This window comes from Xenopus laevis, chromosome 1L, assembly GCF_017654675.1.
Source record: "Xenopus laevis strain J_2021 chromosome 1L, Xenopus_laevis_v10.1, whole genome shotgun sequence".
NCBI lineage: Eukaryota > Metazoa > Chordata > Amphibia > Anura > Pipidae > Xenopus > Xenopus laevis.
In genome coordinates this window covers 84,246,130-84,264,903 of record NC_054371.1, presented here as the reverse complement: position 1 = coordinate 84,264,903, position 18,774 = coordinate 84,246,130, and the positions used below count along the sequence as shown (strand labels likewise).

The 18,774-nt window shown below is 40.3% G+C and overlaps 1 protein-coding gene across 7 annotated transcripts in view; it reads left to right on the top strand.

The window, feature by feature from the left end:
* Positions 1-454: 454 nt before the first annotated feature.
* The window catches only part of rufy3.L (RUN and FYVE domain containing 3 L homeolog), a 55,073-nt gene continuing 36,753 nt past the window's right edge, over positions 455-18,774 (top strand). For 2 of the 7 annotated variants that reach the window (XM_018247406.2, XM_041581202.1), the window contains exon 1: positions 16,245-17,102. In XM_018247406.2, the coding sequence (XP_018102895.1) occupies positions 16,925-17,102 (178 nt within the window). In that variant the 5' untranslated portion in view covers positions 16,245-16,924. 7 annotated transcript variants of the gene reach the window in all.

The following is an 18,774-nucleotide window of genomic DNA, read 5'->3' as shown; positions in this document are numbered from 1 at the left end:
CCACCAATATATATATTTTTTTATGTGTAGTGGGGGGGTGGACCTGTGGGGTGGGCGGACCTGTAGGTGGGGCTTGTGGTGGGCGTAGCCCAGGGGGCCCAGGAATTTTTTTCGTATAGAGCCCTGCAATTTCTGATGGCGGGGGGTGTGTGTGTGTATATTATAAATACTTAAAAAACAAGCTTAGAAAAATGTTAATGCTGCACTGTAGGCAATAACATCTCTTTCAGCCTTTTTCTCACACTGCTTCTGAGCTGCTGCTAGTTTTAAAAAAAAAGGCAGCCCAGCGCCAACCCATTTCGCTCTCCGCAGCAGCCACAAGGAAGCAGACAGTGAATGCAGAAAGAGAGAGAGAGTAGCACAGCCCCTCCCCTTCCAACGCCTGTGAGTATAATTATACCATAGTGCTGGCAGCAGCACCCTATTAACTAGCTCACAGCACAAAGGCATAACCACTCAGCAGATGGGCGTGCCTGGGGTGGAGCTACAGGCAAAGGAAGGAGTCCTCCGTGTGTCTGAGCTTCCTCCTTTCACTGACACATTAGGCTGTGAGGGGAGTTCCGGGCTGAAACGTACACACAGTGGGAGCGAGGGCACAATAACTAGCCTATGTAGCATAGACACAGGCTCAGTAATGACAGCGGCTGGATGAACCTCCACCTCTTACTCTCTCCTCTACTAACACATTGCTGACTGACCATACGCTGCTTGGGGGTAAGAGAGAGCGGAGTGCAAAATACACCGAAGGAACATGAGAAACAGAGCGCAAACGAAGGCTTGAGAAAAGAGGGCAGCGCTAGTGCGGGTTATCGCCACAAGCACCGTTTGTTTAGAAGTTATGGAAGGAAAGTCACAAGGAGTCAGCAGTTACATCGAGGCTAAGGGAGCGTGTGGGAACTGTGGCTCCGAGGAGGAAGAGGGGGCTGCTCTTGGGCAGGAGCAAGGGAAACAGCGCAGCCAGCAGCCAGTACAGCCCAATACCGAGGAACTAGACTCTCCCCCTGCATCGCCACTACCCCCCCCTATATTCTTATACCCCGGTGCCAAGAAGCAAAATGGCAAGTCTGTCCCTCCTAAATCCCTCGGGACAGCGGGGAATCCACTTCAAGATTATTCTCGAAATTCTTCTTCATCTTCTCTATCCTCATCATCCTCGTGGCAACCGTCCTTCCCTGATCCCCCTTCACCAGGTTCGGGGGGTCTCTCCCCATCCTCTTCTCTCCAGCTCATGATGATGATGATGAACTACACTGGAGTCGGAGGAAGTCACAACAATGACAAAGCCCAGAAAAGTGAGTGACTGATCATAGGATCAGGATGGGGAACAATAATACATGCTTACACAGAATTTAATTTAAATAAATATGACTGTCTTTAATATGCACATATTGCATAATTGTCACGTGCTGTGAGTCACACTAGTAAAGGGCTGCCAAATTCAAGGTCTTTGAAGGTAAAACACATTATACAGTTAATTAATATTCGCTCCGAAATAATCCTTTTGCTGGAAATCCCTTTTCTTTTTCCGAAGTCGCCCGAAGTTTCCTCGTGAGGCAACTTCGGAAAAAGAATTGATGATTGTGATTAGCGCCGGCAATTTTTCATTTTAGCCAGTGCAGAGTGAGGGAAGGCGTTCGGGGAGATTGGTCACCGCAAAGACGAGGCGATTAGTCGCCAGGCGACTAAATCTTCTCGATTAGCTCAGTGTGACCTTACCCTTAACCATAATCTCACTTTACAGCACTGTAGTGAAAATGTATTCTCCTTGATACTTTTAGCACTAATGGTCATTTGTTTTGTATTCGTAAGAAAAAATTTAGAACCACGTAGTGTAGGTATGTATTTTGGGCACTGATCATGAGTAATTTTGCTGAATGACGATCCTTCACCTGACCTAGCTTTTTAGCACACTGAACCTTGTTTTCATGAAGTGTGTCCCTTTAACTTGTACTAGACATTATTTTTTTCAATGTTCCAGCCTGTGAAAACCTAAAAATGTGTCACTATCCGCTTGTACATTTTTACCCAAAAGATTCAAAACATTATTGCTGAAAAAGGTATCCCCGCTATATATTTACGTTCATTGGATGCTTATGTAAAAAGCTGTTTCAGATATTTTCTAACATTAAATAAGGGCATGTTAAAAACGCTAGTTTTGAATTGCAGTGCACGGAAATAAAAATGTTACAAAGAACAGAATTTCAGTGTAGGATTTGTTATTCGCTAAAATTGGAGATTAGGTCAGGTGAATAGTTCAACCAGGCCCCTGCTGTTATTTTACATTTTGCAGATTTTTCAGCTACACCAGCTATAATGATACATGTATCCCCTTGCTCCTGATGTGTGTACAGGTATGGGACCTGTTATTCAGAATGCTCTGGGTTTTCCGGATAACGGATCTTTCCATAATCATACTTTAATTCTACTAGAAAATCATTTAAACATTTAAATATCGACAATAGGCTGCTTTTGCTACCAATAAAGATTAATTATATCTTGGTTTGGATCAAGTACAGGGTACTGTTTTATTATTACAGAGAAAAAGGAAATAGTTTTTAAAATTTTAGATTTGGATAAAATGGAGTCTATGGGAGACAGCCTTCCCGTAATTCAGAGCTTTCTGGATAATTGATTCCATACCTGTACAAGCAGTAAATGGGTACTAATGCACATCTGTCCATATGTTATGCTTTTCACAAGCACATTATTGTGAACTCAATATAATTGATGCTAACTTTATTACTAATGCAGTTTATAAAGTTGCAAGGCATGAAATGAACACTAACAGAACACATACAGGGCAATACTAAATTACTTCACAGTTGTTTGGAGCTTTACTGCGCTACCATGTATGAAAAAATTATCATTTTATCTCATTGGTCTGAACACATGGGAAGAGAGACAAAAAACATTTATGGTCAGAAACCATTGTTTTAAGCATTCGTCTCTGTAGCTCTATGGGTACAGAGCCAAATATTTCATTATACTTTTCTTTGAAATAGACAAACATTGCACTGCACAGCAACACAAATGTCTATTGGTTTTTTTCTGCTCTGTTGGTATACACCCACCCAGGGCAAACACCACTGATCAACACTAAAAAATACATATTGATGCTGCAAGCATAGAACACAATTCATATGCCAAGCATGTGAGATTCTGCTACTAATGCAGAAAACTATTGTAAAATATCTATATTGAGCCAAGTGAGTTCATACAGAAGCTCAGCATAGCAACGCTTCATGCTTGTATATAACATCAAACACAAGATGTGTACCCTTTATCAAGTTGGGCACAATTGTAATCAGATCCGGATTTATGGAAAGGCCACCAAGGCCTAGGGCGGCAGGATTTTAGGGGGCGGCATGCTACCCAACCACACTCACACTGGTAAGAAACACTGGGGATACGATTTAAAAAATTTCCAGTGCGTCAATCCCCATTACCCCAGTCCCAATGATGAAAATTTGCTTGAATAAAAGGGAGGGGAAGGGGGCGGCAAACAGCAGCAGGCCTAGGGTTGCCCAAAATGTAAATCCAGCCCTGTTTGCAATTCTGTTCAAAGCACTATAAAATAATGAAAAGTTGTGTGTGCACTGCAAAGTAAATTGAGCTGTTGGCAAAGCCCATGCACACAACTTTGTATAAGGGTTAGTCCACATGAGGAGATTCAGGGAGATTTAGTCGTCTGGCGACTAATCGCCTCTTCTGGGCGACAGTCTCCCGAACTTCTTCCCATCCGCTATAATGAAAAGTCACCTGCGCTAAAGCACACGCGGCACTTCATTTTCCGAAGTCGCCCCAAGTTTCCTCGTAAGGCAACTTCAGAAAATGAAGAGCCGCATGTGCTTTAGCGCAGGCAACTTTTCATTACAGGGGATGGGAAGACAAGCGAAGGCAGTTCGGGGAGATTGTCACCCAGAAGAAGAGGCAATTAGTTGCCAGGCGACTAAATCTCCCCGAATCTCCTCGTGTGGACTAACCCTAACTAGGGTGGCTGTTTAAGTAGGTTAAGAAAATCTGAGTGAAGCACATTTTTTGGCTACTTTTGCACTTTGCGAATACATCCCTAAATACCTAACCCATTTTATCAAAACATATCCCAGTTGGTATAATTACTGCAGGGTAATTTGAACCCTAACTACCAGATTTCAAACTGGAGAACTGCTGAAGCTTAATAACTCACAAACCACAAATAATAAAAAATGAAAAGCAATTGCATATTGTCTCCAAATGTTGCTTTCTACAACATGCCTTTTCATACAGACGTGACATTCCCTCACCTACACATGCACAAGCAGAATACAACACCAAATTCTTCCTTCCTGCATTCCACAGTCATGTTGGATTTTTTTGGAAAGCAAGGAGATGAGAAGAACTGAAGACAAGCAGGGCAATTTAGGACATTTAAGCAGGGATCTGGGGGCTTTGAGGTATGCCAAATTCCAGGTTGGAAGTGCCCCCCTGGCCCAATTTGCAGATGCCCATGTTTAGGGTAAGGTTTGCCTTAGCTTTTCTATGTCTGGATTTTCTCTGCTGGCGAGAGAAGCTGATGCACTCCCATGTGCTGTACATGGAAGGATATCAGTGGAAACAGGCGTATAAGAAGTTTGTATAGATTAAAGGAAAAGGTAAATTTGACCAGGTTGTATCGCATGTATACATACATACATACATATATATGTATACAACATGTATATATTTTGTATGTTTTGCTGTAGAATGGGCCAAAGGTGTATGCCAAAGATGGCCTTCCCTCTAATAATGGAATACTTTCTCATTTCTGCTCAAATAAGCAAATTCTTTTTTAAGTTAAAACTATGTTCAAATGCCCAGAGATGATGGCTGTCTGTTTCTGTAACCTTTGTTCACTACTGTTAAATACAAAACATCAGGATTTCAGAGGAACGCTTGAAAAATAATTGCCACTGTGTGGATATTGGCTCAAAATGCATAGTTTCACTAAATCCCAGTATTAGTTGTTGCAGGCACCTAGCAACTAAAAAACTTCCTCCTGGTGTGGGGCTCCAAGCAGCTGATAGGGAGCTTTTCTAAGAAAGAATACTATTATTTCCCCCTATCCAGAGTGCAGGCTGTGTTAGGCCAGGGAAACAGTTTTTGGTGTTAAGCTTAGACCTTGACCACTTTATAACTTAAAGGGGTTTTCTGTCTATGAGTTAACTTTTAGTATGATGTAGATAGTAATATTCTGAGACAATTTGCAGTTGATTTTTTAATATTTGTGGTTTTTGAATTATTTTGATTTTAATTCAGCAGCTCTCCAGTTTGCAATTTCAGCAAATTTGGTTGCTAGGGTCCAAATTACCCTAGCAACCATGCACAGATGTGAATAAGAGACTGGAATATGAATAGGAAAGTGCCTGAATAGAAAGATGCGTAATAGTAGCAATAACATTGTTTGTAGTCTCACAGAGACATTTGTTTTGAGGTGGCGTCAGTGACCCCCATTTGAAAGCTGGCAAGAGTAAGAAGAAAAAAGGCAAATAATTAAAAAAATAAACTATAAAAAATAAACAATGAAGACCAATTGTAAAGTTGCTTAAAATGATCCATTCTATATAGCATACTAAAAGTTAACCTAAAGGTGAACCACCCCTTTAAAGGGCGCCGGATGGATTCAGAAATCTTTTTGATATATACTTATCTGTTGAAACAACTGTTGGATCAGATAAGTATAAGTGTGTGGCAATGCCATTTTCTGTCTCCCGTGCAAGCCGGACTAGCATACAATTCAATATGCAAAATGTCTATTTTAGATGACCATTCACAGTCGTTGAAATAATATTTTTGAATGTATTTAAACTGGCTTGACATTGACTTAGATCTGCTTTCTGTACTAGATGCTAGCATTCACTGCATTAATTCATTTGTTATTTTACAAATGGAATTTTTGACCTTGTCAAGCATCAGTCAGTGGAAAATGATACTTAAAATGGTAGCATATGATACAGCAGGTTCTATTGATTGATGAACTCGGCTTCTGAAAATATATGCTATGTACTGTATCTTAGATACAAACAGCGATATTTGTTTCAAGGATATCAATTTAATCAGATTGGCTATTGTGGATACCTTTATTTTTTCAAAAAATAAATTCTATCCATTTTGGCATGTTTGAGGATGACGTTCCACTGTCTGTTATGTAAAATTCGCTTAGCTGGTTGTTGATATTAAAAACACTCTAAACTCCTTTATAGGATCTTCTATTGTGGATGGTTGAAAGTAGTGCAACAATATCTGTATGGCTGCCTGTTCCCATCCCTGTCCTGTTGGCTGTTCGGAACGCTGGGAGTAACCGTTTATAGTAGCTACAGAGTCTGTAGTATGACAAACTATATATTTTTAGAATCGTCTTCACAGCAATGGTTTATACAGATTTTCTGTGTGCGTGGTTCTGTGTTAAGCTTATTGTGTTTACTAATAAAGTATATTAATATATACCATAAGCTTCCCTTTTAGCACAGGGTTAATGTCATTCAAGCTGGGCATACTCGCAAACATACTCACATACGCACCAGGTATTGGTTTGGCACTACCTCTATATGGGCCAGTATAATTCTGATCTAATAGTTGAGTTTGCAACTTTGTATGGGCTACTATAGATCTTACCACAGGTATAGGACCTTTTATCCAGAATGCTCAGGGCCTGTGGTTTTCTGGATAAGGGCTCTTTCTGTAATTTGGATCTCCATACTTTGTCTGCTAATCATTTAAACATTAATAAAGCCCAGTAGGATTCTTCTGTATCCTTTAATGATTAATGATATCTAAGTTGGGCTCAAATACAAGGGTATTGTTTTATTACTACAGAAAAAAGGAAATTATAACAAATTTGAATTATTTTATTAAAGGCCAAGGAAAGGCTTATAAAGAGTTAATCTTCATTCACAGACATACCTCCAGTGGTGTCAGCTGTTCATTTAAGTCCTGTATATCTTGTCATTTTCCAGCTCATAAAAACACTGAGTTGATAGATAGAGATATCCATCTGCTACCTAACCCTAACAAAGACCAAGACCCTGGTAGATGCGTAGTAGTTAGACTCGGCAGTGCATGCGCATTAAGAATTGTTCATGAGGGCGCCACAGTGCTCTCCCACCACTATGCGCGCACCAATAGCAAACTAGCAACACGGTTGCTATGATGATGGGACATTTTAAACACCCAGAACACCTAGTGCTTTAGTCTTCTGAGCCCATCGATCTTTGTGAGCACCTTTTATCCTGCCTGCTTGTGAGCTGTATTGAAGCTCCTGCGCTGTTTTGTTTACATTTGTGACAGAGATTCAATGATGTGCTCTGGTCAGGGGGTGGTTTAATTTTGCGCATGCACTCAATGTTAGTTGCAGTCATGTTGATGACACCGTACTCGGTGGCCGTGGCCGAAAAGGAATTGGCTAAATTATCTGATTCGCAAAAAAACTTGCCAATCAGGTACACCAAGGGGGGGTGCTACAACATCATAAAGAGTTGGGGTACAGCCTTTCTTTTTCCTTTAAAATGTAGTTTATAGGAGATGGCCTTCCTGTAATCCGTTAAGCTTTATGCATAACGGATCCCATACCTGTATTAGAAGTTGATTGCAGTTCTTTCTTGTAGAGGCCATCATGAAATTGTTGGTTGTCAGTAGACTGACTTCTTATAAAATACTTCTCTTTATCCACAGAACAAAGCAAGATAAACTCACATATGCTTAATGGGATTAAAAAAATTATATAAAAAAAATAATGTTCTACTACTGCCTCTTTTTTCCATTCACATAGTCCTTCTAAAGTGCGTGCACCATTTGTTCTATTGACTTTCATTTGTCCATCATTTGCTTTTAGTTCCGCTTTTATTGACACTGGGTGATTATTGACAATGCCTTTTAAAAGTATTCAGATCCACAGCCAATTTTCTTATTTTACACAAACAAAACACCAATGCCACATCCGATGCTGTTAAACCAGTTGTGGGTTATTTATTAGCTCATAATAGTGGCAAAGTTTCGGGCCTATACAAGACCCTTTGTCAAGCCTAATGGTGCAATACACAAAGTACATTTAAATAGTAAAAAGAAGGCTTAGTCCCTCCTACTGCCCTCCCCTCAAAAATTCATCAATCAAACATTTCATTAATCAATTAATCAAAAATTTTTTATTCAAACAATTCATATAGTGATGGGCGAATTTGCGTGATTCAGTGCCGGCGTAAAAAAAAAAAAAAAAATGCCGCCGTCGTCAAAAACGGATGCTTCCTTTTCCAAGTTGCCCGAAGTTGTCTCACGAGGAAACTTCGGGTGACTTCGGAAAGCCGAAGCGATCCGAGTGCCATCCCGCCAGTGATTTACATTGTATCCGGAGGGAAGGTTTGGGGAGATTAGTCGCCCGAAGAAAAAGTGATTTGTCGCTGGCCGACTAATCTCCCGAAATAGCAGCGTGGGTCTCTGCCCTTAATGTCTCTGTATTTATTCTGCCAAATACACAGGCATTATCCGGTAACATACATGACATCAGAACTGCATATATTCTACAATATGTTTAAAGGTTAATACACATAACATTGGCACAGCATTTATGCAGTATTTTGGGGCATCAAAGTGGCACTGTGTTTACTTTACGTGGGTGAATTTGCATGCAGTTTGATAACAATTTATACAGTTGAGGACATCTACTAGCCTTCCCAAACTATAAAAATCACCCTCTGCCTGTGATTAAAAGAGAAGCAAACCCTAAAGTTAAAAAACCCTACCCCCCTACAGGGCCCCGTACAACAAAATCTTCCGGGCCCCCTGGGCACCGCCCACCCTGGCCCTCAAAAACCACCCCAGCTCCCACCCACTCTACATCACAGTTAAAAGACCACACAGACATCAGTGCTAAGAAAGGTAACCCCCCCCACACACACACAAAAGTTATAAGAAGCTATTGGTGACCAGGACCCCCCTATAAGTTAAAAAAAAAAAAATTTGCGCCAGGGCTCCCCTTACAAGTTAAAAAAAAAAATTGGGGCCCCAAAGAATATTTTTTAAAAAAACATTGGTGGCAGGGGCCTATAGAGTATTTAAATAAATGGCTGCCAGGGGATTAAAAAAAATAAAAAAAACACACATTGGTGTTCTGAGGAATTGAAATCGTGGCTTCAGGACTTCAACTCCTTTAGTGACTTTGGGTCTTTTCAAACGCTTCAGGACATCACTTTTTGCTGTTTTCGAGACTTCGGTTCTTTTCGCCGATTCTGGCTTTTCGGCTTTCGTCTTTTCGGCACTTCCACATTCAGGACTTCGGCTTTTCAGCACTTCCGCATTCAGGACTTTGGAAGCAGGTGCACGGCTTTGGGCTACGGCACTGTCAAGGGGGGCCTGACTCTTTTGAAAAGGTCAGCACTGCCTTCAGGCCCGGGCCCGGTACACTAGTATCCCCTGTGCCCCCCTGATGGTGGCCCTGCCCCCCTACCCTATATAGTTCCCCCTCCCTCCTCCCCCCCAGCCTAGCTGCTACCCTGGGCAAATGCCCCTACACATTTACTTACCCTTCAGTGCAGATTCTGTCCAGGGGCACCATCTTCTTCTCTTCGATAATCTTCGGGAAGTAAGTACCATATCGGCGCATGTGCAGTTGGAGCAATTTTCTGTTTCACGACAACTGTGCATGTGCCGAAACTCACGGAAATTGCAGAATATCCCGGAGAAGACCAGAAGATTATCGAAGTGCCTGAAGATGTTTTTCGAGATTTTTGTTCTCTGGTTTGCACTCGAAAACTCCGTTTCAGCTATTTTTTGCAGATAACGAGATCAATTCGAGCTTTTTCACCTATTGCAGTCATTCGAGGTGTGCTTTTTCATAAATAAGCAAACATTCGAGTTGTGGGATTATTCAAGGTAGAAAAAAACTCACAAACTTTAATCTGCATACAGTGCTCTGTTAATGTGTGATTGACCAGTGACAGCCTGCAAGTGGACTTGGTTCAAATTTTCTGCAGTGTACGCACATAATTCTTTCAGATGTACTCTGTGGTATGGATGTACACGGACCTGTCTTTTGATTTTTTTGGCCCCATCAACAACCATCGTCTGCTGCCCATGGTCCCTAAGTGTCCAAAAATTAGAAGTATAAAAAAAAGTGTTTTAATTATCCTGTATATTTGGTGCTAGACGGGAAATATTTCTTAAGCGACACCGCAGATCATCACTGTGTCCATCTGTGGAAAGCACTGTTTTCTCTAAATTGTCAGCTGCTCAGTGGCGGAACTACTGGGAAAGCAGGGGGTGCGAGCGGGCCAGGGCCTGCACCCCCTCAGGGCCCCCCGCAGCCTGCACGCCACTGAAATCCGGTGTGTACGGAGGGGCCCGGCTGCGCGTCACGCACCAGGGCCTGCCCCCCTCTAGTTAAGGCACTGCAGCTGCTGCATTTGCCTGTAGTTCCGGTATAGCCCACGCAATAGGAGAGTTTATTATGGCTGTCTCTTAATTGAATTTGCCTCCTGTTTGTTTCTCAGATTTCTAGGGAAGTAGTAATGTTTTACTGTAAGCACATGTTAGAGCCTGTTCCTAGTGCCTGTTTTTTTAGTAGAGGGCATTTCCTCAGTTTACACTTTCTGTAGGGGTGAGCACTTTCCCCAACTTTTAATAGTCAAGAACACAGTTGTTTTAAAGCAGGTTATCTGCAGATGGGTTTGATTTGAACAGAGATGGTGGTAGTAGGTTTACCTATGATGTTTTTTTTCCACAAATAGCCTCTAATAAAAAAATAAAACCAGTGCTATGTATTCATGTATACACATGAAAAGGTGCTTATGGTAAAATAGTAGTATCTGTTGATACAAACAGCAAAAAAAGACGCCAACACAAATTAAGCGTTAAAATCGTCTTTATTAAGAAATAACTTACCTAAACTCTGCTTGCGCTCTTCTTCAGACAGGGCGAAAATCCATTGTGCGGCTCTCTATTTATTCTCCCTGGCTATCTCCTATAAGGAAGACAGGGAGGAGAAATGGAGCGCTGCACGATGGATTGCAGATCGCCTTTTCTGAAGAGGATCGCAAGTAGCGTTTCGGTAAGTTATTTCTTAATAACGACTTAGCGAAGTTTAATATGTGTTGGTGTCTTTTTTTTTTTTTTGGTAGCATACTAACAATTTTTTAAAAAATGTTTTGCTGTTACTGGTCAAACAAAATACTGCAGAAATAAATCACACTGTATTGCATAGTTGTTGCTTTAATACAGATCTTTTATTTTAGCATTAAAATGTGGTAACCAATAATGTGACTTTCCTTACATGCTTCGAGGGACAGTATACCCCCTTTTTTCAAAATTGGTTAAAGGTTAAAGGGGTTGTTAACCTTTTTTTCTGTACAGTTGTTTTCTGATAGTTTACCAGAAATAAGGACTTTTTAAAAATTACTTTTTATTTTCTATTTGTGATCATTTTTCTAATATTTAAGTTTGAAGTGTCATTTTTCACCTTCATATATCTTTGTAAAGCAGCTCGGGAGGGGGGGTCGCCCACTCTGTTACTGTTCTAAAATTATACATTAGTTGATACATTTCTTATCTTTGGCCCTGCTGAGCAGAATCTCTGAGTTTCATTAAAGGGATCCTGTCATCAGAAAACAATTTTTTTTCAAAACACATCAGTTAATAGTGCTACTCCAGCAGAATTCTGCACTGAAATCCATTTCTCAAAAGAGCAAACAGATTTTTTTATATTCAATTTTGAAATCTGACAAAGGGCTAGACATTTTGTCAATTTCCCAGCTGCCCCTGGTCATGTGACTTGTGACTGCACTTTAGGAGAGAAATGCTTTCTGGCAGGCTGCTGTTTTTCCTTCTCAATGTAACAATGTGTCTCAGTGAGACATGGGTTTTTACTATTGAGTGTTGTTCTTATATCTACCAGGCTGCTGTTATCTTGTGTTAGGGAGCTGTTATCTGGTTACCTTCCCATTGTTCTTTTGTTTGGCTGCTGGGGGGGGGGGGGGAATGGGGTGATATCACTCCAACTTGCAGTACAGCAGTAAAGAGTGATTGAAGTTGATCAGAGCACAAGTCAGATTTCAAAATTGAATATAAAAAAATCTGTTTGCTCTTTTGAGAAATGGATCTCAGTGCAGAGTTCTGCTGGAGCAGCACTATTAACTGATTCATTTTTTTGAATTTTTTTTTTCCCATGACAGTATCCCTTTAAAGGCAACTGTTAGATGCTGCTGAGAAACCTAGTATGATACCATGATAAAAAAAGTTCTACATCACCTGTTCTCTAAGTAGCATCCTTTTTAAAAGTTAAGCCTGTTCATACCTCACACCACAATAAACTCAGACAACAGGGATACTTAAACTGGAAGCGAGGCAATGTGTAGCTGTATCTGTATCTCTAATTGGTCTAATTTTTTCTCTCGTGCAATTTTTAAGGCTTCAATTAAATAAAATTGGTCACTGCTGCCCTGACTTATTGGACAGAAGTTCTGTAATTACACCTTATTATAATCTGTCCTATATACAAACACTAATTGGAAGACCTAATATTTTAAGGCTGACAATGCAAATAGGTCAGTTCTCACTATTTTGTCGCACATGGACACAGTAGGCTAACAGCTTATAAAACATTTAAAAAGTGTAAAGGAAATCCAATACAGTTAATGACTTGTGATGTCTCTAGAGAATAACCTGGAACAGAAATTGTTGCTAGTAATTATTGCAAATGTGGACTTTATCTCTCTATAGAGATTTGCCTTTTTGCATTCCATAACCAACTGAGAAATAGAAAAAAAAAGAAAAGGAATATCTTCATTTTCAGGGACATTTAGAGAATTGGAGATCTCCAGTTGGTGGCCTCTACTGTTTGCAGCTGAACAACGGCAATGTGTTGCTAGACTTTTATTTTAGGTATTTGCAAAACAAAGAACTTCTTCTTCATGAAACAATAATGGGTTTAATATAAAATGCAAGGTCTTGCAAGCATATTTATTTTAATCGGTTATATAGTTTTTTCTGATTAATGGGTAAACACACACTGAAATCAATGTTCCCTCTAATTGTTTTTGGGCTGTGTGCACAAAAATCCGTTGGTATGAACTCTGTGTATGGAAAATTTTGGTAGGTTAAAATAACTGCTTATAGCTGCTGTACTTCTATTTCCAGAAGATAGAGTATTTATGGGGTTATATAATAAAAGGCACTAAGTTTACCTAGGTGCAGTCATCTATAGCAACCAATCAGCAGGTAGCATTTACAGGTAACCAGTTTAAAAGCAAACATCTTATTGGTTGCTATTGTTTACTGCCCTTGGGCAAACTTAGTGCCTTTATATTACATATGGGGGTTAGTCTTTTACACTTGTACTTTATGGTCATTCTGGGTATAAAAGGCCCTGCATGCCACAGATCGTAAAACATAAGATCTATGGCATGCCCAGGTGTGGATAGATCTACATCCTTCCTCATCCGAACCCCCTGGGCAACAGGCTGCAATGTCTTATTTTTTGCTCCTGAGACAACTAGGTGTCAACCAATGGGAAGAGCAGGCACGCTCTGATGGTGTATCAAAGATGTGCCTGCTCTTTTTCACCTAAATACAGATCCGCATGTGCACCCCTTTTCTCCCTAATGCACACTGGAGTCCTCCTGCTTCCTCCATGCAGTCCTCTAGTACTCCTGAGCCAGTGATCTGCCTGCTTGTCTATAAAAATTATTTGCACCTCTACACACATACACTTTTTACACACTTTACTATATTTTATATTGCACTTCTTTACTTTTTTTGTTCTTGCACACAGCTGACAATGGACATAAAAATGCAATTTTGTAATACTTTTTGTTTTCCTTTTCATGGTTTTATTTCTAATAGTTTTATTTCCCCAGGTGGATAGTGCATGTAATGTCTGAGCTCTGACCAACCTGTGTATTTTTTTATTTTATTTTATTAAAGTGCTATTATTTCATTTTAGTAGAAATTGAATTTCAATTCTGCATAGATGTTGATTGTTTGTGCCCAAAAATTTTCATAATATAGCAAAACTACTGGAACTGATTTTTGACCACCGACCATCGCTAGAAAAGATCAGAGGTGATGCTGCCATGAGGCAAGTTGAGAAACTCGCCTTATGTGGCACAGCCTGCAAGTTACCAGGGACGGCAAAAATTATAATTTTAAAATCATATGCTAGTGCAGACAGCACAATTGAGCTCTCCGCGCTAACTATGTGCCCTCCCCCCCTTGACTGGCTCCAGTGCTCAGAACGGTAAGCTTTGGATGCAAAAGGGGGCGGTATCAGAACAGCTGCCTCAGGGCGGCAAGGTCCCCCGGGACACCGATGGACAGGATACTGCTTTCATTGGTTTTATTGGATTTTAGTGATATTATTACATTCTGAATTGTGCTTGATATAATGCTGGGAAAAGCACGCTTTCAGAAGATGTTTATTAATATCATAGAAACCACTAAATTCAACATAGCTTTGGAGATTGGAGCAGAAAGGCTTATTTAAACAATTTGGATTTGACTGAATGTTTCCTTTACAAAAATATGTTTTTCATTGTTGTTTTAGGCCTTTTGGTACATAAAAAAAGCATATTTTGCTGCAGCCAAATGTGTTAAATCAGTTCACAAACAATAAGCTCTCTTTTTAGCCCAATTTCTCTTTTTATCTGCTTTACTTTCCACACCTCATCTTTCTACCAACCACCACTCGAAGGCTCGAAATTTAGTTTTTTCAACTATACTTGCCCGGCCTAGAACCTGGACTGCTTTATGGGATTGGGGTTTATGTAAACCTCCGTCACGAGCATCCGCTGTAGCTGTTTTTCTTAACCTTTATTTCAGCGGGCTCACTTTCAGTCAAAGATCTAGCTTTCTCATCCAAATGTTGGTTTGTGTATATTGTTTTTTTTATTGCCTATTTTGTATTGTAGGATGAAATCTCACTTTATTTTGGGGGGGTGTCATCAAAACCCATCCTAAGCAAGAGAAGGGTACTCCTATCTGTGTGCAGCCCACAGGATATGTATCCCTGCACAACAGCCTCTTTTTTCTGTGATCCACAAACTGCCTTATTAAAACAATGTACCAGCAGTGCAGTAACCAAAGGTCTTCATATGTCTGTTTCTTCCTGCTGCCATTTGCATTATTGCTAGTTCTCATTTAGCTTGTTATGCCTTTGTTACCTGACCTGCACCTTTTTCCTTTGTCTTTGTTTTCCTGGATTGGCTTCCAGCCTATGTACTGGACTCTGACTTCTGTTCCATGTGTCTTTTCCAGTGGCATAACTATAGAGGCAGCAGCCACCATAGTTGGGGGGGCAGGTGTGCCCGGACCACATGGTCAGCTATGTGTAAATAAATCCCCTCCAGGCGCCTCCTCCACAGAGGGTGGGTTTGGTTGCAGGGTTACTGTGCATGCCAGGCCCCCCCAAACAATTTTCTGCAGAGGACCTGGTAAATGATAGTTATGACATTGGTCTTTTCTACTCTCTTGCTCTCAAGCAAACTCTGCATGGTCCTGTCTACTGGTGATGCCCACCTTACAAGCTGCACCTCGTTAGTCCTTTTGACTGTTTGACTGCCCTGACACATAAATCTACACTCGTGATATATATATCCAACTTTCACCGCCTCTCTCTCTCTTGCTTTTCTTATGGGCTTTCTTACTAAAGGGTTAATGGAGATTCACCCTGCTACTATATTGTTAATACTTTGACTCCTTTGACACCTTTGACTGTGAACCAGAACCAGCTATTCCATGTGAAGTGAACAGATGTTTGGTGTTCCTCATCTCACTCACACTTCATAGCACTTATTCATTTTGCCTAAAGGCACATTATGCAGACAGGAATGGCCAGTACTATTTGCTGTCATGTGGCTGGGACCTAATATTCCTTCTAAAAAAAAATGATGGTGTGGCATTTAGGATAAAAGGAGAACTAAAGGTAAATTTGCCTTTAAATGTTACCAGACTCCTGAGAGAGCTAGCCATTTTTAGATAATTTATCAAAAATATTTTATTAATCTTTTTATTTATCTAAAAATATAATTAAAAAAACAAAAGGGGCTCTAGTGTTTTTGATTTAAAAGTAAGCCATATGTGAGCTTATTTCTATATTTACATGTGAGGGATAGTTACAACATGCATAGCTGTGCCACATTTTATCATTGACAAGGATGGGTAACAATAAGCATATTGTATTGTCCATGATCGTCTGTTTGCAAGCAGCATGTGAGGGGAGGAGGAGTTCCGGGGAGGGGAGAGGAAGGCTGTCACAGAGAAGGCTGCAGGGTTGGTTACAGGAGAGATCATTTTAATTGCTCTCTTTCTCTCTCTCATTCCCTGCATCAGCAGCACCCAGACAGCATCCTGGGACTTGCTTACGCTCATAGGATTTGGTCACATGAGTGTGAATTTTCTCTTCTCTTCATTAGTCAGCCATTTTGGTCAACACCCTGCTTACTGCGCACAACCAATCCTACAAGATCTCAAGTGCCTGGCTTGGGTAGAACCCTGACTGCCTTTTACTTGGAAATCCTTGTCACCTCGATTGATTCCTTTGTTTCTTTGATTCTCCCGTCTCATTTAACTAGACATTAGTGTGTATCTGCTTTCATCCCTTTTGCCTCAAATCAGGAGAGACTTTGTGGATTGGAGTGTGCCCATCAGAAGGAGGCTTTGACGCATGCTTATTGGCAGTGATAATATTGTGGTGGTACAGCAGGGGGGCAGAAGAGGCAGAAGCAAACTGAAAGGAATTCACAGGAGACAGATCACCACCTCTCCTGTCTTGTAAAAAATATCTTACAATAGGATTTCAAAGATCTTATTCTTTTAGTACTCTTATTTATTTACACAATTTAGTTTACTTTTCTGGTTTCCTGTTGAGTCCTACTGGCTTGCTGTTTATTACAGTTATACTAGTGGTTATCACTCCAGCTGACCCATCATGTCGGCTCTCACGCCACCAGGCGACATGCCGACCCCTACTACAGACAAGATAACACAGGCTGCTATGGAGACCATCTACCTGTGCAAGTTCCGCGTCTCTATGGATGGGGAATGGCTTTGCCTGCGCGAACTTGATGACATCTCACTCACGCCAGATCCTGAACCCAATCCTGAAGGTATGGAGTGATACGCTGCTATAGCAACATCCCATAATCCTCTACTGAGGCATCCTTAATTATTATAAGCACATCATTCCCATTTATACTATTTATGTTAGTGTTGTGCTTAAAACATTTTATTCCAATGCACAAAGTAGTTTCATTCTTTGTAAACAAATACCTTTACACTGCTAAATAGCTTGTTGAATACATTTTGGTTTTGGTACAGCTGCTGGTTTCTAGTCCGATTTACTTCAGTTCTGTAGTCTTCCACAGGATGCACTTTAATGTCATAAATAACATTCATTGTGTGCAAGCCTGGTACCTAGAAATAATTAATTCCTTGGAAGACTGGAATCAGTATTTTGAAGGTCATATGCGGCCCAGCTGAGATACCAATACATGGTATTGAGGCATATTGATGATGATAATCATGCTTTCTGTTTAAGCAACACCATAGTATGCCTTCTGTAATATATTTAATAATAGAGACATTTTCTTTGGTTGCATTTTATGATATTCCTTTGGAATTCCATAACCTCTGCTATGCTGTATGTTGGTGCAGTGGCCTTGTGGAGAGAGCTCTTTCATAGCCAGAAGACACTGAAATCAGGTGCTTGGTTCATTGAAAATGAAAACACTTCACATAGGACAATAAAGGGGTTACCATACGGACAGTAATGCAGTACGACTGTGTCTCCTCTCTTGCAACACTGCTTCTGCCTTTCTGTTTTGATAATCCTAAAATAAAAGGAAAGCAAGCCATTTTAAAAGCTGTTCTCTGCCTTTTAACCACCACTTTTGTAAACTAATAAGCAGTTCCTATATTTTTCTCTTGCATTGTTATAGATGTGCCTACTGGGTCCTAACCTTATCCACTTTTATTGCCCAAACAGTTTGGTTTCATAAAACATCCAAGGTATAGTGAAATGTATTTCATTTCAAAATGACAGGTTTGAAAAACGCAATCTATTTGTTTTTTCTTGCATATTAAAATAAATATAATTCAATGGAATTTAGGAAACATTGGCAAATACCATAAAGGCATGGACCAATGCTGTATATTAGGCCTGTGTGTGCCAGGGCCTGTTTTTGAATCTCAGTGTAAACATATGCCAAATCCAGACTTCTCTTCCAAAGTGGTTGATACTTTATTAAAATTGTTTCTCATGTTGTTTCACTTGGTTTACAAGCAGCATTCTGTTTAATATTTCAAATCAGGTGTGACAGAAATATGATTAGGAGCAGTGAAAATCCAGTTTCCCCTTCATGAACTGATGGGACTACATAATATATATGGGTAGAAAGTCATAAAAGACATTTGACTCCTGTTTATCTAATAAAATTCATTGTATTTTAAGTTGTAGTTGGGACAGGCCCTACAGTCCTACTGAGTTTTGAATGGCCGAGGCTGGAGACCCATTCCCCAACAAATTCATTTGCTATTGGTAAAGCATTGGAGAGTGTAGATTTTAAATATGGGGTACATATAGGAATTTTCCCTCAAATAGATTGTAGAAAATTGGAGACAGTCTAGTTAGCTTTAGCTGTTACCCTGTTAGGTTGAAAAAGGGCACCTAGCTACCATACATCACGCAGTCTAATTGGTGGAAATAAAAATAATAATATTGTGTTAATAAAAGCTTCCTCACAATTGTCCTGCTGCCTGCACTGGGGGGGAGCTCCTGAT